The sequence below is a fragment of the Erpetoichthys calabaricus genome, chromosome 2 (genome assembly GCF_900747795.2).
Source record: "Erpetoichthys calabaricus chromosome 2, fErpCal1.3, whole genome shotgun sequence".
Lineage (NCBI taxonomy): Eukaryota > Metazoa > Chordata > Cladistia > Polypteriformes > Polypteridae > Erpetoichthys > Erpetoichthys calabaricus.
The window spans coordinates 130,800,626-130,823,278 of record NC_041395.2 but is presented as its reverse complement, the minus strand read 5'-3'; the positions used below and the strand labels follow the sequence as shown (position 1 = coordinate 130,823,278).

At 34.4% G+C, this 22,653-nt stretch overlaps 2 protein-coding genes across 3 annotated transcripts in view; both read left to right on the top strand.

Moving 5' to 3' along the window:
- The first annotated feature begins 8,574 nt into the window (after positions 1 to 8,574).
- On the top strand, positions 8,575 to 15,064 carry LOC114669564 (extracellular calcium-sensing receptor-like). Its single transcript, XM_028825753.2, has 6 exons — positions 8,575 to 8,801; positions 8,938 to 9,229; positions 9,684 to 10,499; positions 10,738 to 10,965; positions 13,677 to 13,800; positions 13,889 to 15,064. The coding sequence occupies exons 1-6, from the start codon at positions 8,587 to 8,589 to the stop codon at positions 14,797 to 14,799; spliced, it is 2,586 nt and encodes an 861-aa protein (XP_028681586.2). The 5' UTR covers positions 8,575 to 8,586; the 3' UTR covers positions 14,800 to 15,064.
- A 2,394-nt stretch (positions 15,065 to 17,458) lies between these two features.
- The window catches only part of LOC114669563 (extracellular calcium-sensing receptor-like), a 34,584-nt gene continuing 29,389 nt past the window's right edge, over positions 17,459 to 22,653 (top strand). The window contains exons 1-6 of one of the 2 annotated variants that reach the window (XM_051922795.1): positions 17,459 to 17,667; positions 17,745 to 18,036; positions 18,527 to 19,339; positions 19,467 to 19,694; positions 20,223 to 20,346; positions 20,495 to 21,441. In XM_051922795.1, coding sequence (XP_051778755.1) covers positions 17,519 to 17,667; positions 17,745 to 18,036; positions 18,527 to 19,339; positions 19,467 to 19,694; positions 20,223 to 20,346; positions 20,495 to 21,417 — 2,529 coding nt within the window. In that variant the 5' untranslated portion in view covers positions 17,459 to 17,518 and the 3' untranslated portion in view covers positions 21,418 to 21,441. Of the gene's footprint in view, positions 17,668 to 17,744; positions 18,037 to 18,526; positions 19,340 to 19,466; positions 19,695 to 20,222; positions 20,347 to 20,494; positions 21,442 to 22,653 lie in introns of those variants that run through there. The other variant, XM_051922794.1, reaches the window with a different exon arrangement.

Here is a 22,653-nt window from a genome sequence, read left to right as displayed (position 1 = left end):
TTGTACTCATTATGTTAGTGCAGTATCTTACTTATGCAGTCTTATATATAAAGGTGTTAATTGTATTAAAAACAACAAAACAACATCAACAAAATTGCTACAGCTATTATTGGAAATCATCCTCATATTACCCTAGGGAAAAACTACTAATGCCAAAGTATTCCATGCTATAGGGGTCTGTTAGGTGTATTCAAGAATACTTAATCAGTATCTATAGTTACTAGTAACTTGCTATAACTTTGAGGAAATTTTTAAATAATACTATTGATTAATGCATGAGAAGAAAATGTAAAACATGGAAGTGTTAAAGTAATACTGTAGGAAGAATTAAAATGTTGTGCTCATTTACATGTGTTTTTTGATCACTGTGCAATACAGATTTATTTCTGTATTTGTCTAAAAAAACAAACTAAAATAATTTTATCAAACATAAACATCAGTTACATATTATATAATATCATGACAAGAAAGACCTGAAAAGCTACCTAAGAAAACATATATATAAACATATACATAAATATACTTTTTTATTCATTTTAATTTACTCTTCTGTAATGCACTTCCATGAACTGTAAACATACAGTAGAGGTAAACAAAACAAATATAGACAAAAATAAAATACTGAACTAAAAACAGTGTAATATTTGCAAGGAAATATATAGATATGCTACTTAAAAAAAAAAAAAAAATATATATATATATATATATATACAGTATATATATATATATATATATATATATATATATATATATATATATATATATAATCTTAAACAGTTACATTCTTAGTGTGCCTGAATATTACTTATTCAACAAAATATACAAATATATTAACTTAATTGCTGTAAAGTAAAATGCTAAATTAGTGACTATAGAAAATCATTTTGGCAATGGCCCACTCATTATCTTGGTCACTCCAAAAATGCACTGTGGTACAAATAAACTTCAATGGCTCTTGCTAAATGAAGACAATGCAATTCCAAAATCAACTCAGCACTAGGACTTTCTGGTTTGTTTTTTTGAATACAATATGTGTTTTGTGTATTGGGATTTGGTTACTTCTGCTCCTAACTATATTAAGATTTTCTGCCTGACTCTTGATTTTGAAATTCCACTCAGTGCTTCCATCTCCCAGTTTTCTGCTCTCATTTTTTTCATGACACTCTCTCTTTTTCAAAATATCCTTAAACTTGTTTTGTTTTAAACTTTTGCTTTACGTTAATTAATTTAGTTTTTAGAAGTTTGCATTTATAGCTGTTCTTTGGCCCTCTGCCTTCAGAATTTAAATATCTAGGGTGAGCTGCAGTGTGCTATGAGCTCGGGATGATCCTGTGCTGATGTGGACTTAGTATGTATTTATAGTAACAAGACTAACTTTGGGGTATAGCTCTATTGCAGTGTGACTCGGAGTTGTGGACTAGCAGTGAATCAAAACTAAGACTGTGCAGTTGCAGTGTGCTACTAGGAGATGGAAAAGGGGAAAACAGATGCATAATAATGTAGACCACCTTGTGATCAGGTATAACAGACTTAGTATGGTGGGTAATGTTACAAAATGAATTCTGCATGCATCAGGCTGTTATTAACATGAAAATTCACTAATATGCCATTGAAGTATTTTATATTTGGACTGAAAGTATAATATGAATATTTCACTCAGTGCCACAGAAAAGGATAAGCAATGGATAGAAATAATTATATTATGTAACATAAGAAATAGCAAAATAAGGATCAGCATACATTTAATAATTAATCTTTAATAGTGTCTCTAATTAAAAAATTGCTCAGCAGCCCGTTTGGAAAGTGTGCATTAGAATATGTTATCAGTTTCTTCCATACTGTATTCCTTGGGGGTATCTGTGCGAGTGTTCTCCAGATCTGATATGTGATCTCATACAATATGTATTATATACTGCCTGTGCTCTTCTGTGTGGTTTGCACAACAAGGAGACATTCTTTACAAATGTCACAGCTAACTAGGTATTTTATATGTGTTGGTTATTGTTGGATTAATCCTGTAAATTAGGAAAAGCTGTGCACATAACGAATCACAAGTTTCAACTCTGCTGTATTATCTATGTAATTAGGAAGTGAGTTACAGCATTACCAGATTAGATAGAATAATGCCTGTGTCATACCAGATTCCTCTCCTCTTTTTGCTTAGGTGATGTGCATGCACATAAAGTGGGGGGTGAATTCGGCACAACACTTGCATTACTTTTTTCTCACATATATGAAGGACTCAGGGTGCACACCCATATGGGATGGTGCAGGTCATCCCCATGCTACCGGATCCTTCTGGGGAGCCGCTTGAACCCGCTACCACTGATAACGTACCTGAGGGATGAGCCAGTAGATGAAGACACAACACACATACATAGCAAGGGGTAGGTGCATAAAGGTGCCAAAGTGCTTTTATTAAAAAAAAATCAAAATAAGTCTCTAAAACAATGCATCAAAAGCCAATCAATAATCCATAAAAACAGGATGAAGGTTTTAAAATTCCAAAAAATAAATCAATTGAAATCAGAAGTTAAAATCAGAAACACTCCATGAAAAAAAATGAGACCCCCAATGTTTTCTCCTTAAATTCAGTATCCTCTTAAATTGTTCAGACTTCACAGAAGGCAGAGACTCCTGTCAAAAGGTGCAGTCATCCTTCAAATCTTAGCTCAGGTTCCCATTGCCTGGGACTTAATTTCTCAGAAGAGTATATAGCTCATGAAACTACCAAAACACGCATTTGCACAGGTTCAGAAATCCTACTTGAAACAAAAAGCATTTTTTTGGATGTTTCTCAGTTAAGAGTGTCCTATAATGTTTATAAAGCAGTATATGCTATTGCTCATGGTCTACACAAGTTGCTGGAATGTGACAATGAAGGTGACAACTTAGGCCAGAATATCTCATGTAAATCTTACTTTCCATTAAGGCCATGGCAGGTATATATATATATATATATATATATATATATATATATATATATATATATATATATATATATATATATATACATTTGATCTCTCTCTAAACAAAACTAGAAAGTCCAATATCCAGTTGTGCAGTAAGGTTACATACGTACAGTTCAATATGATTTATCATGACCAGAGTTATACTCATTTACAGATGCTACAGAAGTTTATACTTTAAAGATAATGGGTTTCAATTAAGATATGAAGAACTCATATCTACACAGATTTAATTATATAATGAAATAATCAATGTGCTTTACTCTCTTTTTAATACAGCATGCGTTTACCTTAGTAGTTTCCTAAATTGTTTCTTGACATTCCAGCCTGGGGTCATGCCTGCTTTAGCTGTTGTGTGTCAGAGTTGTAAGAATCCCCAGCCAGTGACATGCTACAGATGCAAGAAGACCCATTTAGGGGTAGTCCAGTTTTCATGACCCTAGCTGGGGATGTTCCAGTGCCTAACACATATGAAAGGAGTATTTCAAAAGTGTGAGTTTACATCTTTTCAGTGGCTCTAGTTGGGTGTACCTGAGATACAGATATCAGAGGCTCCAGGGAGCTTTCCAGAATTCACTGACACACATCCGGGACAGGGTGACCCAGAGCCTAGTTGCAGCCTAAGGAGGAGGTAATCTAGTGTCATATGACACATGTTCAGGAGAAGATGATCCAGAAAGTCTAGCACGAGCTTCTTTCTGCCCACTGGAGGGGTTGACTTAGAATCACTTGCTAAAAAAGTAGAAGTCCAGAATGTTTTGTTTTAGTGTTCGCAGAAGGGAATAATCCACCGATCTGCCAATGCCTTTTAGGAGGGAGTCCTCAACACTTCCAACTGTTGGTTTCACATTAGCTCATCTGATCACAAAGAAATCACTTAGACTTTGGTACATTTCAGAACTGTGTTGTATCTAGTTTTGGAATATCTGGAATCTGCTCATTAGATGAAAGGTTCTGTCATGATTTTTTAAGGGCTCAATCCCATAATGTTTTTCACTGGAGCCCCTTTCTTGGCTTTAGTTTAGTTTATTGCTTTCTGTTTAACTTCTTTGTAAATTGTTTGTTTTGTTATTTTTGGATAATGAAATTGTCTGATTATGTAACTGTTTTTCATAGTTTTCTCATTTTTGTTCAATATTTTTCAATTTTCCTTTCGTCTTTTAATTGTGTTAGTTTAGTTTATTTTGTTCCATTCTCTCATCTTGTGAAGTCCAAGGGGTCTGGACACCTATTTGTAGCACTGAGGAAGTGGAGTTAATGACACTGCTACCTGAGGCCCTGCTTAATTGCTTAGCTGGTCCTACAATGACTGGGTGTCTTGTACAAATGTGGATTTTTGAAAATTTGGCCTTTGTAAATTTGACTTTTGTGCTTTTGGTTATTGTGAATTTTACCTATTGCATTTTTGGGACTTATATGCTTAGAGTTTGTATTTTGAAATTTGTTTAACCTTTAGCATTTTTGCACTTTGGATTATTTTGATTTTTTTTCCCTTTAGAATTTTAAATACTTTTCTAAACATATGGCATAGGTCTAATAAGACCTTTGTTAGGTCTAATAAAATACTTTTAGTTTAGGCTGTTTGTATTTTGCAGCCCCATCAAATAAGTTTCATCTTTGGATATGTTTTACTAATTGGCACTTTCTTCTTTGTTCTATATTTGATAACATGATCATTTCTTCTTTGTATATTTTGGATGTTGGCCTATTCTCTTTTGTAATACTTGGTGTAACATAACACAGGTCTACAAAAAAATATTTTTTCAGGTGCCAAGGTTTTAAATGGATTTAAGGTATTTGCTGAATTCAAAAATCCCATTACTTTTGCCGAATTGGTTCTAGTTATTGAGATAATGGACATCCATGAAAATAATGCATTCCCCCAATGTGACTTGTGTGTGATAACAAATGCAATAGCTTTTGGTCTGTCTTTTGACTCGTTAACAGTGTCTTAGGTAATGAAATATCCCATATAATTATTTTGTATTTCAATTTGTAGGCCTACAATGCTATAAAAGCAACTTTTTGAAGCCAGAATTCAACTGTGAATTTGCAGAGGAAAGAAGTTGGCTACAGTAAAAGTTTGTCAACCCAGTCTTGGTTTATACCCAAAATGTTCTGTCTTAATAAGTATATAAATACATGTAAAAATTATGACTTCATCAAGAACAGCCTGCATCAACAATCCTGATGTATTCTGCTACATCTGTGGAGAGTACATGGTTGAAAAACAAAGAAGAAATATCACAGACTTTGTGTATCGAGTATACCTGGCTTATTTTGGAGTACAGCTTGAAGACCAGGATAAGTCTTGAGCTCCACATGTGGTTTGCAAAACATATATGGAGCACCTACGACAGTGGACAAAAGGTGAAAGAAAAAGTTTAAACTTTGGTGTGCCAATGGTATGGAGAGAACCAAAAAACCACCATGACAATTTTTATTTTTGTGTTGTAAAGATTAAAGGCTTTAATCGTTACAAGAAAGCTCGGTGGGATTATCCTGATTTGGAATCAGCAAGACGACCTATTCCACATGGCAATGACATTCCCATACCAGTGTTTACCAGACTACCAAACCAGCCACTGTCAGACTCTGAAGAGAGGCAGGGATTGGAGTGTATGGTAGGTAGTAGCAGTGGAAGTCAATTTGAGGGAAGCTCTTCGACGCCTCAACCATAAAGCCAAAAAGAACTCAATGACCAGATTCGAGACTTACATCTGTCTAAGCAAGCATCTGAACATTTAGCGTCTAGACTTCCAAATCTTATAAAGGCGGAAGTTAAAATTTCAGCCTATCGGACAAGAGAAGAGAGGCTTCTCCCATATTTCAACCAAGAGGAAGAACTTGTATACTGCAATGATATCCCAGGAATTGTACTTCAAATGGGGCTAACAGAATATCAACCAGAAGACTAGTGGCTTGAAATGTGTTCTCTTGCACAATGATAACCGTTATGCGTCTCTTCCCATTGCTCACTCAACAAAACTTAAAGAAGAATATGAAAATGTAAAAATCGTATTACAGAAAATCCATTATCATGAACATCAGTGGTCGATTTGTGTTGATCTGAAGATGGTGAACTTCTTGCTTGGACAGCAATCCGGGTACACAAAATACCCATGCTTTATGTGCCTCCAGGATAGCAGGGCAAAGGAAGATCATTGGACAAAAGTGTCATGGCCTACAAGGGAAGAAATGATTGTTGGCGCTGCGAATATCATCAACAAGCTGCTGGTGGACAAGAACAAAATCATTCTCCCACCGCTTCATATTAAACTAGGATTGATGAAGCAATTTGTTAGGGCTTTGGACAAAAGAGGTAATTACTTTAAGTACATTTGTAGATCATTCCCTGGACTGAGCATGGAAAAACTAAAAGCTGAAATTTTTGATGGTCCTCAGATTCGTAAACTCATGAACGATTCCAATTTTACCAAATGCATGAATGACACTGAGGCTTCAACCTGGAAGAGTTTTGTCTCTGTTGTGAAGAACTACTTGGGTAATCACAGAGCAGACAATTATGAAGAATTGGTGCAAGATATGCTTGCTAACTTCAGAAATTTGGGAGTTAATATGAGCATAAAGATGCACTATCTCCATAGCCATTTAAACAGATTTTCAGACAACCTTGGAGACTTCAGCGAGGAACAAGGCGAGAGGTTCCACCAGGATATGAAGGTGATGGAGGAGAGATATCAAGGCAGATGGGACATACACATGATGGCAGACTACTGTTGGAGTCTCCAACGTGATTGTCCTGATGACACACATAAAAGGAAATCGTATAAACAGTGTTTTTTGAAGCATTGACATTAATAACAATTAATAACTAATTAATATTGTATTAATTAATCAAATCATACATAACTTTTTTCCTGTCACTGTTAGATATTTTTAATTTCTTTTTTGTATGATGTTAAACTGTTTACTTACTAGTTGTAACTAAAATAAAAATATTCTTGCAATTCTGAATGCTTTTCAAACATGTTGTGTTAATTAATTAATTAACTATTAAATAGCTCAGAAACTAGAACAACAATTATAATTTGTGCAACTGTGCTGAAAATTGCTGAGTAAGTTATGACATCCATTGTGATTCCTAGTCATCACCAAATCAACAAGATCCAGCTATTAAAGTGTTTAACCTTGTGATACTTTCCTACTTGTCATATAGCGTATGGCCAGCCTAAGCAATCACAAAAAATAACTCAGACTTCCTAAAAATATGTTCTTTTCCTTGTATCATTAGAATTTTGTGGACCTCCATTGTTTTCACTGACTGCAAAATTATACAGTAAGTGCATTCTCCTTACAGAGCACAGAAATACCCCACGTTAGCTAATCCTTGAAGCTTCTCTATAACAAAGTTGGTAAAAAATGCAGTATGGTTTATGCCTAAGTGCAAGTACTAGTCTGCTATAGTGCTGTGATAGTTATTGTACAACATCACATAGAACAGTCATCATCTGTCATTGATAACATATGTTATACAATGCAAAGTTATTATATACTATGTGGCCAAAAGTTTGTGGACACCTGACCTTCACAACTATATGAGCTTGTTGGACATTCCATTCCAAAACCATGGGGATTAATACTGAGTTGTCCCTGACCCTTTGCGGCTATAAAAGCCTATTCTCTTCTGGGAAAGCTTTCCACAACATTTTGGAGATTGTCTGTGGGAATTTGTGCCCATTCTGCAAAAAGAGCATTTGTGAGGTCACGTACTGATGTTGGATAAAAAGACCAGACATGCAGCTTGTTTTCCAATTCATCCCTAACATGTTCAATAGGGTTAAGATCATTATTCTGTGCAGGCCATTTGAGTTTTTCCACAGTATACTTGTCAGACGTCTATATGGACCTGGCTTTATGTATAAGGGTACAGTCACACTGGAACAAAAAGGGCTACAAAGTTGGAAGCATGCAGTTGTCTAAAATGTCTTTGTATGCTGTAGCATTTAGACTTCTCTTCACTGGAACAAAGTGGGTTTCTAGCCCAAAGTCTGAAAAAAATCCCCAGACCATTATTCCTCCTCCACCCAACTTTACAGGAGGCAATATGTATTCTCCTGGCATCCACTATCCACTATTCTCCAAACTCATCCATCAGACTGCCAGATAGGGAGGCATGATTCACTACTCCAGAGAACATGTTTCCAGTGGTCCATAGTCCAGTAGTGGCATGATTAACACCACTGCTACCCACGTTTGGCATTGCACATGGTAACCTTTGGGTTTGTGCAGCTGTTCGGCCATGGAAATGCATTTCATGAAGCTCTCAACACACATTTCTTGTGCTTATGTTGCTTTCATAGGCAGTTTTCTCAAAGGAAGCAGTAAGAACCATTGAAATTAACTGAATGACTATAAAAGTTGCAAAATTTTCATTGCCCATATGTTTTCTTTTTTTTTTTCTTTTCATTGCGTTTTTAAGGATCCCATCTGTGCAACAGATGCAGTCAGTATTGCTAACAGAGTAAAACATAGTGTACTGTTAACAATCATGTCACTAGGGAGATTTCTATTTAGACTGTATGCAAACAGTATATATAGAAGCCATCCATGCTATCACATACTGCTCAAGTGAGTATCTATTACATGCAAAGAAATGAGGGACATTCTTTCCATGTTTTATTTTACAATTTTTGCTCTGTCAGATTTTGAAGTTGTAAAATCAACATGCAGAATGATGGAGAACTTTGAATTAAATGGGCTTTATAAAGATGGAGACATAATGCTAGGAGGAATATTTGCAGTTAACTTTAAAACTTCAATGCCAGATCAATCTTTCAGAGCTAAACCAGAAAAATGGAATTGTACAAGGTAAGGTTATGTATCACCGTCTAATATATATATATATTTTCAAAAATATACTGCAGTGTACTGATTAAATATAATAACAGAATTTAAATTTTTATGATGTAGACTTTTCTCACTGTGGTTTCCTGCCTGCTGGCAGTTTTGATTTTTCAGGTTTTCAGCTTACACAGACAATGATCTTTGCTATTGAAGAAATCAACAGAGATCAGTCATTGCTTCCTAATATAACACTTGGTTATAAAATATATGACAATTGTGTAAAGCTGCCTGTTGCCTTAAGAGCAACGGTTTCCCTAATAAGTGGACACAACAGTATTTCCACAGGTTATGGTTGTACAGGTCCTCCTCCTGTTCTGGCTGTCATCGGGGACCCTGGATCGACACATTCTATTGTTATCTCTAGAATACTGAGCCTTTTCCAGATGCCTTTGGTAAACTGTAGCATATATATATTTTTTTGTTATTGTAATTTTTGATGCAAACCAAACAATACCCTTAGCTTACTAAACTCCTGAGATTCCTTTATAGAAATCATTCTGCAAATTATTTGGTCAAATGTATTTATTTTTCATATGCAATTTATTACATATCCAACATTTTGCTGAATGTGATGAATTTAAAAACAAATCACACATATGGAGAGCATTTTGTAGATTTTAAATGGAGTTATTTTGGAAAAAGATCTGTCACTTGTGTGACATTCTCAACCTTTTTCAAATTCAAAGTAGCAGAAAATATAAAAGAAGGATGATGTGATTAATTGGGCTATTGATATTTTTATTACTTTTTATTCATCTTATATATAGTGCATTAGTGTTTGTGCATGATTATGTATAGTATGAATTGTATAAATAAAAAATATTTTATCATATCACGTCACTTTAGGTCAGCTACTATGCCACATGCTCTTGTCTGAGCAATAAACAAGAATATCCAACATTCTTCAGAACAATACCAAGTGATACATTTCAAGTGAAAGCAGTGATTCAAATTATTAAACATTATGGTTGGACTTGGGTTGGGGCAATAGCAAGTGATGATGACTATGGTCAAAATGCAGTTAAAACCTTTCATGAAGAATTTAGTAATTTTGGCTGTATTTCATTTTTGGAGACCATCCCTAAAATCAATGAAAAAGACAAAGTACTACAGATAGTCAACACGATCAAACAATCAACAGCAAAAGTTATTATTGTATTTTCATCTGAGGCAGACATAACTTCTTTGGTTCGAGAAGTTGTTCTTCAAAATATTACTGGCAGACAGTGGATTGCAAGTGAAGCATGGAGTACATCTCCAGTTCTAGCAAGTATGGAAAATTTTAATTCATTTGGTGGAACCATTGGCATCGCTATTCGCAGAGGAAATATAAAAGGGCTTGAAAATTTTCTCCTTCAATTAAAACCAAAATATGAATCCAATAACAATTTACTTATTCAGTTCTGGGAATCATTGTTTGGATGCAAATTCAGTTTCAATTCAACGTCTGTACCTGTTAAAAAAGCTTGTACAGGATTAGAAGATATTAGAAGTATGAAAACAGCTTTTAATGATGTATCAGAATTGCGAGCATCGTACAATGTCTATAAAGCAGTGCATGCTTTGGCAGAAGCCCTAAATAATTTAATGACATGTGAAAAGGGTGAAGGGCCATTTGAAAACAATATGTGTGCAGACATCAGAAATATACAGCCTTGGCAGGTAATTTATTAGTTTGTAATTTTTTTATTCAAATAAATATTAAAAGCATTTGCATTGTATATGTAGCATGTTCTGTTTTTAAAATGCCAGTGTTTTTTAATGTATTTAAATTTCATGCATACAGTATATTGTTACAGCAGTGTTGTTGTCCTTTTACCAAAATTAACTATTCAGACCTAATAAAATTCACAAGCAGCAATATGTCAGTATTTTTCAACATTTTTTGTATTATCTTGAGGTTCTGCATTATCTGAAGGAAATCAATTTCACAAATCATTTAGGGGAAAGAGTTGCTTTTGATAAAAATGGAGATGCAATTGCAATTTATGATATAATGAATTGGCAACTCAAAGACAATGAAACAGTATTTATTAAAACTGTTGGAGTTTTTGATGAATCAGCTGGCCCAGGAAATGAACTTTTGCTGCTTGAAGATACTATATTTTGGAACTTTGAATCAAAAACGGTAAGCTAAATTAAGATGTTTGCATATTTTATAATAATTTGTTATATTCTTAAATAGAACTGCAATTGCATGCTCTTTTGATTTTATTGCATGGACTGCTTAACTGTGCTGTTTTAAAATAAAGAAAACAAGTGTTTAAAATGTGAAAATCTAGGATGTTATTTAAAATGTTGTCATAATATGATTCATGTTTTTGTGAATTTTACGTTAAAGTAATAGGACTATTAATAACAGTTTAATAACACACACTGGCCACGTACAAATTAACTGACGTTGGTTGAGTTATATATTGTAGCACTGCCACCTTGATGTACAGTACTTGTCTCCTAAGAGGTCCTCTGTGTGAGTTTGTAGGTTTGTTGCATGGTGATATGAGCTTCCTCCTGGGACACTGGCTTTCTCCAGTAGCACAAAGTTAGGCTGTTGACTTAACTGGGGTTAACTCCAGATTGGTTTCTGTGAGTGGACTGGTTCCTTCATGCATCTTTGTAATGAAAAAGGTGGCTTCAAAAATGTAATGAATACATCAAACATGATGCATGAAATGGGAGATAAGAAATCAGATTACTTCTACAGTAAATATAAATGCCTTGAATATCAAATTATAATTTGATTTTTTAATGAAATTACATAAAAGCATATCATATTTTTCTGTAACACTTCAGATACCATCTATATTCCATCTATTAGTCACATACTAGTCACACATTAGTCACATTATATAACAAGGCAAATAGCTTTTTGTAATCTTAAAGTGTAAGTTTCGTATTTTTCAATTTTTGGAATTATGGTATATACTGATTTGCCATGGAAAACTGTGCTCTAAAGTGGTGCCTTTTTAAAGTAATTTTAAAAAATACAGTGCATGTGTTTGCAGTTTAAAATGGAGTCCAAAGGGCACAAGTTCAAACATTACACAAAAATCCCAAAACATCAAGTACTGACAAGTATCTTGACAAATGCAGAGTCATGTCATTTTCAGGAAAAAATTAATATATTTTTGTGAGATTTTTCATTTTAAAAGTGCTTTCCTACTATTGTCTGTCTCCTGCCACAACAACCTTTTGTTATTAGGGATGTAGCTTCCTGCACGTAGACAGCAGGACATTTAAAGAACATCAAAATTTGACTCAATGTGATTATGGAGAAATTAGGTTAACAGGATTTACAAACCTTTTGGTTGAATGGCCTGTTCCCCTCAAACATTTCTGTTATCCATCCATTCATTATCCAACCCACTATATCCTAACTACAGGGTCATGGGGGTCTGCTGGAGCCAATTCCAGCCAACACAGGGCGCAAGGCAGGAAACAAATCCCAGGCAGGGTGCCAGCCCACCACAGACGTTTCTGTTATGTTCTAAGAATTTCAACAGAAGATGTAGCTTTGTCAGGATATTCTGAACATTAAGTGACTAGCGAGTTTCAACACTGTAGGCAGCTATATGATGTCTTATTGCCAGAACACACTGTCAGAGTGGTCATTGACATTCTGTTTTATTATATTTTCTTTTTTTTACCCTAAAAATATGTTTTAAAAGGCCTTTACATTTCCAGTGACCACAATTAGAAGTAACCAGTTCATACTGTATTTTCCACCTTAAAATTCACGCGTGATACTACACTAAGTGTGTTGGAATACAAGGGGAGTATGTTAAAAATTAGGCACATATTTTAGGTGAGTTGTGCATTGTAAAAATTTTAATAAAGACATTTTTATTTACCTAGGCATTCCCATGCTCATTACAGAATTAGGTATTTGCTCTTTTTAGACATGGTGCCTATAGAACACAATCTTTTTTTTTTGTTTTTCCTTATGCTTCAAATACTTTTGAATAACCTTTATAATCTTAATTTTTTTAGACAGAAAAAATGTTTTCCTTTACGTTATCTCTAATTTAATCTTAAGATGATGTTCTTGTTTAGATTCAAAATATGTCCTTATTTTATTTGGTGTTTGTGCAGCAAGCTATTACATAAACAAACGAGTAAACACAAAGTCGTATTGAATCTTATAAAGATTTATTGCCAAGTGAAATAATAATAATATTGTATCTTTGGCGCCAATTTAAACAAATTCAAAATCCTTTAAGTTATAAATAAGAGTCTATGCTTTAAACATAATACTTTTTTTTTTTAATAATTTCTATTTAGCTTATATAGTTAACATAAAAATTGTTTATGCAAAGTTAACTTGTTTATAATTTTCAGTTTATTCCTCTAACTGCAGAACTGGTGGATACCAAAAGATTGCAGTTTGCAACAAATCACTTTATGACTAAGCCACATTGTTTTAAATCCTCACTGGATTGCAAGAGTTCAGAACGTAACATAACACAATAATCAATGTTATTACATTCCTTTCTTTGTTGAATTAGGAGATCAAGAAAATCATATCCATTTGTTTCACTCCTAGTAAACCATTTTTGAATTTTTTACTTTTAATTCCAGTTTAGTGATTGCCTATGTAACGATTACACATACTCCTGTAATGGTGGTGTTTTTTGTATTGTGCTCACCAGTTTTCCACCCATGTGAAAAAGATAAGTTAATTCTTGACAATAACTGTATCTATCTATATATACAGTATATATAAATGCCTGTGTTCTATATTGGACTGGTGGCATATCCAGTGTCATAAAATGAATGGAAGTACTTCTAATATACTTCTAATGTAACCAGGTGTTTGCTAACTGTAGCCTCCTCTTCTAGATTCCAACATCAGTCTGTAGTATAAAATGTCCACCTGGCAAAAGGAAAGCACTGAGGAAAGGGGAACCCATTTGCTGCTATGACTGTGTGTTATGTGCAGATGGAGAAATTAGCAACCAAACTGGTGGGTAATGTGTAATGTGTGCATCATATATGTGACAGAAATATTAATCAACAATTCCTAAAACTGACCTTTTTTTTATTTTAACCAGATTCCTCTGAGTGTATTAAATGCCTCCCTGACTACTGGTCAAACAGTGATAGAAACCAATGTGTGATGAAAGAAGTGGAGTTTCTTTCATATGAAGATGTAATGGGAATTATACTGACTACTATTGCTCTGATTGGAGCCAGTCTTTCAGTGGGTGTACTGGGAATTTTCATTCACCACAGAAACACACCGGTTGTAAAGGCCAATAATGCTGAACTAAGCTTTTTGTTGCTTGTGTCCCTCACTTTTTGCTTTCTTTGCTCCTTATGCTTTATTGGGAAACCCTCAGACTTGACATGTATGCTGAGACATGTCATTTTTGGAATTAGCTTTTCTTTCTCTGTTTCTTGTATTCTTGTTAAAACTATTGTAGTAATAATGGCATTTAAGGCTACCCTTCCAGGTAATAACATAATGAAATGGTTTGGAGTTGCACAGCAAAGAAGCACAGTTATCCTATTTACTTTCATCCAATCTGTAGTTTGCACAGTTTGGCTAACAATATCTCCCTCAGTTCCCATTAAAAATATGAATCATCAAAATTCCAAAGTTATACTAGAATGTGCCATTGGCTCAATGACAGGATTTTCATTCTTGCTTGGATATATATTTCTTTTGTCCGTTGTATGCTTCTTACTAGCCTTTCTAGCAAGAAATCTCCCAGACACCTTTAACGAAGCCCGATTCATCACTTTCAGTATGCTCATCTTCTGTGCAGTCTGGGTAGCTTTCATCCCCGCTTATGTTAGCACACCTGGGAAATACACTGTAGCTGTGGAAGTGTTTGCAATTATAACATCAAGCTTTGGTATTCTTTTTTCTATATTTACACCAAAGTGCTACATTATTTTACTTAAGCCAGATAAAAATACTAAAAAATCACTTCTGGAATGGAAAAAGGATATCAAATAATATGGCAAAAGTGAAACAGGCTTCAAATGATTTTGTTTTAGCATTAACCATAAAATATGCTGTACTGTGGACATATTGTATGGTTCAAAAGATATTTGTGTATATTCATTAAAATGGATTCTGTTCTTAATGTTGATATTCGATGAGAGTTTGAGGGGATAACTGATATTGTAAAATTTATTCTTATGCTAATCTAAATGTAAACAAACATTTTTTTTCTTCAGTAACTTTTTTACATATTATTATTTGTTCTATTGAACTTTAAATTGGGAATTTCAATTAAATATTGTAAATGAATCCACCTCAACTGGCTCTGTTCGATGCGGATGAGTAGTAGCTCTTCTTTGAGGTCCTTAAGCATTTCTGTGCTCCTCACCCTGTCTCTAAGGCTGAGCCCAGACAATGTGTGAAGGAGCTCATTTCTGCTGCTTATATCTGTGGTCTACTTTATTCGGTCAAAACTCTTTGACCGAAAGATTTGTCAGTAAATGAACAGTTTGTCTTTCTGCTCTGCTCTCTATCATCAGTGCCTGCTGCTCCGATCCACTTGTCAATCTCCAGTTCCTTCTTCCCTCATTTCACAAGCAAGTACTGAGATACTTAAAACACTTTTGTTTGATGCTGCACCTCATCCTCAACCTGGTGATGGTACTCTTTTCCAGCTGAGAACCAGGACCTCAGACAGAGCCTCATCATGGCTGCTTCATACTCAGCTGTTAAGCAACCCAGTATGTATCTGAGGTCACAGCCTGATGAAGCCAACAGGACAACATCATCTGCAAAAAGTAGAGATGCGATAATAAGGTCACTGAAATAGACATCATACACTCATTGACTGCACCTAGTAATTCTGTCCATTAAAAATCTGTACAAAATTAGTGACAAAGGGCAGTGCTGCCGGAGTGCTACACTAACCTGGAAAGAGTATGATTTGCTGCCGGCAATGCAAACCAAGCTTTTACTCCAGTTATACAGTGACCGAATAGCCCACAACAGCAGGCCCAGTACACCATACTCCAAAGCACTTCCCGCAGAACACCCCGAGGGATGTGGTTGTATACCTTTACCAAGTCCACAACACACATTTAGACTGCTTGGGCATACTGTAAAAAACCCTCCAGAATCCTTGTGAAGGTAAAAAGCTGGTCCAGTGTTCTGCGAACCAGAACAAAATCCGCATTGTTCCCCCTGGGTCCAATGTTTAACCAGCACCAGACTCTCCATTCCAGAACCCTCTCATAGGCCTTCCCAGGGAGGCTGAGGAGTGTGATCACACTAAATTTGGAAAACAACCTCCAGTCCACTTTCTTAAAGATAGGGAACACCATCCTAGTTTGCCAATACAGAGAAACAATGCCTTAACTCCAAGCAATATTGAAAATGTTCAATGGAGGCATGGAACATGGTCCATCCTACCTTGGAATGAAGAAAAATTTGACTGGAGATACAAGATAATGATCTATGACATTCAACACAAGCACAGATTAATATAGTAATGCTTTGTGTGGTTGACAAATCAAAAGAGGGGTAGAAGTACTATTTAATTTGCTGGTACTTTCTCTAAATAGTCACGCTACAATATTTACAGTTCTTTTGTTTTCCATAATTGGTACAGGAATCTTCTTCAGTTTTGAGTTTCTGGGTACTATAGGGTTAGTGGCAATTTCAAGTTCACAGTTCATTTTTACAACTGTAAAGTGGAGTTTCCTTTAAATCTAGACCTGGGGTACATTCAGTGTGAAGACTACATGTTCAGGACACACATTTGGGTCATGTAAAAAACTACAGGCCTGCAGTATCTTCTTCTTGCTGCTCTTGTATCAGTCTTGTATGCTGTTACAGTTGTCTGTAAAAACTACATCTCACAAGCAACTCAATATGAGACTGAAGTGCTTCAGCCATGGGGGAATAAACTTTTTAGTTCTTGTCCTCATTGCTTGTGGGATAAGCTATTGACTATAATTGACGAGGACAGAATTAAGTATTGTAGCCTTTAAACACAATCATACTATTTTTATAATTTCCTGAAATAATCTCTTGTCTTAAATTATCTGATATTTTGCAGTGGCTCTTCCATTACTGACAACTTTATTGCACACATTATTTACAACTAATTCTCATAAATTATTTTCTTGTTAAAAAGCTGTTTACCAGTACAATTATTAATTGAAAATGTTCATACATCGTTAAATATTTAACCAGCATTTTCCCATATTGGCCACTGTTTGACTGCTTCACCTGGGAGAAAGTTAGTACATATTTTTATTTTTTTTAATACACACACAATAAAAAAAATACTTGGTTATAATTCTCACTCTAATCTTGTTTTAGTTTAGAAATGTGACATAACAGTTAGCCAGTCCTTGCTTTATACACCTTATTTCAGGTGCATTACACAATGTGCAAGGATGCAATTCAAAGTAACAAGATATTAAAGATATTTGATGTTATTGGAAAGGTTTTACTGAAGTACCCATGGACATAATCCATAATACATTAATACAATGTTTCATTCCTCAGTGAATAGTCTGAACATGAGACAAATAAAGGAATTAAATTATAACATGTTGTTTTGAAAATACATCTCAAGGGGCAATTTCAATCTTCTATATAAAGGAAAAGGATGGAATAAATGTTATTGTAATCTCTAACAATGAAATACATACTGTGTGTTGTGCTCATCTTGGAACTAAGTGCTTCTGTAGCTGCTTTGATAAAGATGACTTGCAAAATTCTGGAGACATTTGACCTGCATGGATTATACAAAAAAGGAGACATTATGTTAGGAGGTATTTTTCCAGTTCAATATTTATCAATTCCACCAGAACTGTCATTCACGTCTAAACCTAACAAATGGAAGTGTGATAGGTAAGTGTAAAAACATACAAGAATCTGTATTTTATCATTTCTGATTTTCTTTTAAATGTATATTTATTTGTTTTAAGTCTTGATTTCTCAGGGTTTCAGTCTGCTCAGACGATGGCATATGCCATTGATGAAATAAACAGAAATGTCTCACTTCTACCCAATATAACTTTGGGCTACCGGCTATTTGATAACTGCATAAGGATGCCAATAGGTCTTCGTGCTGCAGCAGTCTTGATCAATGGCCAGGACAGCATTGTGTATGATTACAGCTGTAGCCAAGCTCCCCCAATTGTGGCTCTGGTGGGTGATGCTGGTTCTGCCCCATCAATTGCAATATCAAGGATACTCAGTCTCTTTGGCATGCCTATGGTAAAGTAAACAGATTCCTTATCTTCTTATTAAAGCAATAAATCATTCAATCAGAATGGTGATAACTGAAATATCATTGTTTTTATCGCAATAATACATGCAAACAAATATAAAGTGAATTTTCAGAAGTGTAGCATTATGTTGTAGTTTAGGGGTCTTAACAGCAAACATTCTGAAAAAATAAGCAAGAAATAATTCAAATGTTTTTTCAATATTAAGAATAAGATTTAAAATTAAGACTCAATGTAAGCTAATGTTGCCCTTATGCTGTATGTTTGTATTGACATTTTACTTTTATGATCATAACTAAATCAAATTCCATGCAACTTTTATTATTATGGCAGTAGAGCATTTTTATTATTTATATCAAACTGAAAATTTCACTGGGTTTATTTTAACTTTGTTAAGACATTGTTAAGACAATAGAGCATTTTTGTTACTCATTAACATCCAACATTAAAATTTCACTCTTCTTATTTTGACTTTTAAGGTGAGCTATTTTTCAACCTGCCCTTGTTTAAGCAATAAGGTGGAATTCCCTTCATTCTTTCGAACAATTCCAAGTGACGACTTTCAGGTTAAAGCCATGGTCGAAATTATTAAGCATTTTGGATGGACTTGGGTGGGAGTCATAGGAAGTGACGATGAATATGGACATACTGCTCTTAAAACGTTCAGTGATGTTTTTCAAAATGTTGGATGCTTATCTTTCACTGAGATTATTCCCAAATCAAATGATAAGTTAAAGATTTCACGCATAATTAGCAGTATAAAGCAGTCAACTGCAAAAGTTATCATTATTTTTGCAGTATCAAGAGATATTTCCTTTTTATTGAATGAAATTATCCTCCAAAATATTACTGGTAAGCAGTGGATAGCAAGTGAAGCATGGAGCTTAGGTTCTCTGGCCAGGGAAGAAAACTTTTATTGGCTTGGTGGGACCATTGGAATTGCTATAAGAAGAAAAGATATCCCAAACTTGGAAAACTTTCTTTTGCAAGTTCGCCCTGATTTTGACCCTGCAAATAATTTAGTTATCCGATTCTGGGAAACTATGTTTGAATGCAAATTCCCAGAAAACTCTTCTACATTTCTTAATAGTAAGACATGTACAGGATCAGAAGACCTTAAAAGCCTGAGCACAGCCTATACTGATACTTCACAGTTGAGATCGGCGTATAATGTTTATAAATCAGTGTATGCTCTGGCTCATGCCCTGCATGATTTGATGATGTGCAAACAAGGAGAAGGGCCTTTTGAAAATGGCTCATGTGCAGATATATTTAATGTGCAGCCTTGGCAGGTAAGAATTTAAATAAATTCATGTTGATATGATACATATATGGTACTTGATATGTTTAAATTTAAAAACATCTTTATTAGTTGCAATGTTAGAATAATTATTTTCATTATCCTTGTAATTATTGCAGGTACTTTTTTACATGAGAAAAGTCAATTTTATTAATCCTTTAGGGGAAAGAGTTGCTTTTGACAAAAATGGAGATGCACTTGGAATTTATGATATAGTAAACTGGCAAAAGATAGATCGTGGGAAAATTACAATTAAAACTATAGGTGTTTATGATGAGTCAGTTATCACTGGAAAAGCACTCACAATACAGGACGATGACATTTTCTGGAACTTTCCTTCCAAATTAGTAAGCATATTTATTTACTTATTTGCTTTTATTAACACTTATCCATAGAGCTAGATGGTATTGTAAAGTGAATAAAAACAATACATAATAGGTATATAGAAAATCTATTAAGGAAGATTTAAACTTTTAAGGTATTTTGTTTACTTTTGTGCACAACTAAATACAGTATTGCAAAGTCCTGAAAAAAAGATTTCCTCATTCTGGGATAAATTTTCAAGTCAGCTTTGATTTCTAATTATTATATGACTGACAGGTACTTTTTTTAAAGTTTTAAACAACTGAATATTGGAAAAAGGCAGAAAAGATTATCAGTTATACTTTCTATTAGTTAATCATCAAGAATGCTAGATCTGAAAATTTGATTATTTTGATTTTCTTATTTATTTCATATTGCATATCGTTATGAAATATTCCAGACTTATTGGTTGTTCAAGTATTTGAAGGTTAATGATGTAAAGTGCCTTATAAATAAAATGAATTATTATTATTATTATTAATACATTTCTCACATTTCTCTATCATTTTAAGGCTCCCCAATCAATCTGCAGTAAAAGCTGTCAACCTGGGACAAGAAAAGCCTCTAGAAAAGGGGAACCAGTCTGCTGCTTTGACTGTGTACCTTGTGCAGAAGGGGAAATAAGCACTGTGTTTGGTAGGTGGATGAATTTACAGTAGCACAGGTACCACTGATAACAGACTGAGCTACTTCTGTCTTTTTGTGTTTCCCTTTAACAGCTTGACCGATGTTTTTGATCAGTGTGTAATCACTGTATTTTAATTGACCAAATTTTGTGTTGCAGATTCTTCTGAATGCTTCCGGTGCCCTTCAGATTTTTGGTCTAATCCTGAAAGAAATAAATGTGTTGAAAAAGAACTGGAATTTCTTTCCTTTGAAGACTCCATGGGGATTGCATTAACATCCTTAGCAGCCCTAGGAATGTGTGTGTCAGTTAGTGTATTGGCAGTTTTTATACATTTCAGGGAAACAGCCGTGGTGAAAGCTAATAATTCAGAATTAAGTTATTTTTTGTTAGTATCGTTAGCTCTGTGCTTCCTCTGCTCTTTATTTTTTATTGGGGAACCTTCACACGTGACATGCAGACTAAGACACGTGGCGTTTGGAATAAGTTTTGTTTTGTGTATTTCTTGCCTCCTTGTCAAAACAGTGGTTGTGATAATTGCATTTAAAGCAACTCTTCCTGGAAATAATAGGATAAAGTGGTTTGGTGCTGTCCAGCAGAGAGGCACGGTATTCTTTTTTACCTCTGTAGAAACTCTTATTTGTATATTGTGGCTTGTAATTGCACCTCCTGTTCCAGCTAAAAACACTAATAATGAACATTCAAAAATTATACTAGAATGCTATGTAGGTTCAATAACTGGATTTTCTTGTGTTCTAGGATATATCTTTTTTTTGGCATGTATTTGCTTTATTTTAGCTTTCCTTTCACGAAATCTGCCTGACTGTTTTAATGAAGCCAAGTTCATTACATTCAGTATGCTTATCTTTTTAGCTGTCTGGATAGCCTTTATTCCTGCTTATGTCAGCTCTCCTGGAAAATACACAATTGCTGTGGAGATTTTTGCCATTTTGGCATCCAGCTTTGGTCTTCTCACAGCTATATTTACCCCAAAATGTTATATTATATTATTGAAACCAGAGCTGAACAACAAAAGATCTCTTATGGGTAGACTGATCAATAATAAAAATTCTGGGGGTTAATGAATATGTATTATATTGTACCATATTCAGCTTGACAAGTGTATAAAGCACTTTTGAATTGATTTGATTAGAAAAAAAATTGAAAAATAAATAAAACAGACAAGTTCAGTTCTTTTCTCTAATTTTCAGTGTTTGATGTTGTTAAATTACTCGTTAATAAGAAGTGAAGGTTTGCAATATTACAAAACAGCTTATAAAACTAGTATCTATGGTGTTGCAGGGATTTGTGCAGCTAGCTCAGTCAAACAGACCTGAGTTTGAATTCTGACTTTGTCATTTTCTGTGTGTAATTTTAAAGAGTAAACTGTGTGTAGTTTTACAGATGGCTAGACGGGTCTTCATCAGGGACTCTTTGTACACCCTACAAACTTTGCATTTTTGTTGACCAGTGACTCCACACTGACCTTGTATGAATATGGATTGTTAAGTGGAAGGACTGGAGCATTATAATACGGGGCATCAAAACTAATCTCGCTTCAAACACTTGGCAAATCAGTATCACCACTGCTACTTTTATTTTCCTTACCATTGCATGGAATCTGATTTGTTGAAATTTATAAAATTATAGTATAATTTAATACAAACAAAATATAAGGCAAACAATTACTGCTGCTAATACAACTTCCTTCTTTTGTTTTAGTTTTTATTGACTTTCTTTTGAAGTTCCATACCCCTTATTTGTTTCTGGTTTTTAATCCAGCTGTCAAACAATAATGAGATGCAAAATATGTTGAAGGATGACCAGCAAAGGCAGAGTCTCATAAAGTGCTGGAGGTCCACCATTTTCACACCAGTCAATTTTCTATTTAGCCATTAAAGAAATATGGTTATTTAATTTTATTGTTTGTTATTGCTTTCATTATGCCACACCAGATTTTTTTCCAAAAATGTTGATTTTCGTTTTTCTGAAAGAACCATCAAAATGTTCTGTGGACCACAGCAAATCAGCATGTTTCAGATCTTCACATTTTTATGTTCGAATATTTTATTGAGATAGATACTATATAATGGACATAATAGGTGCAAATGAGATTACAGTACGTTTGTCTAGTCATCTGTTGGCTTGCATTGCATCTCATTATTGTTTGGCTGCTTGTTAAAGAAAAATAAGAAAACTAAAAAACAATTGAATAAAAATACATTATGTTCCATTAACATTAGTAATTAGTTACTAATGAAGAAAGCAGCTGGAACAAAAACATGCACTGCCACTGCAGTCTTCCAGTACCTTAGTAC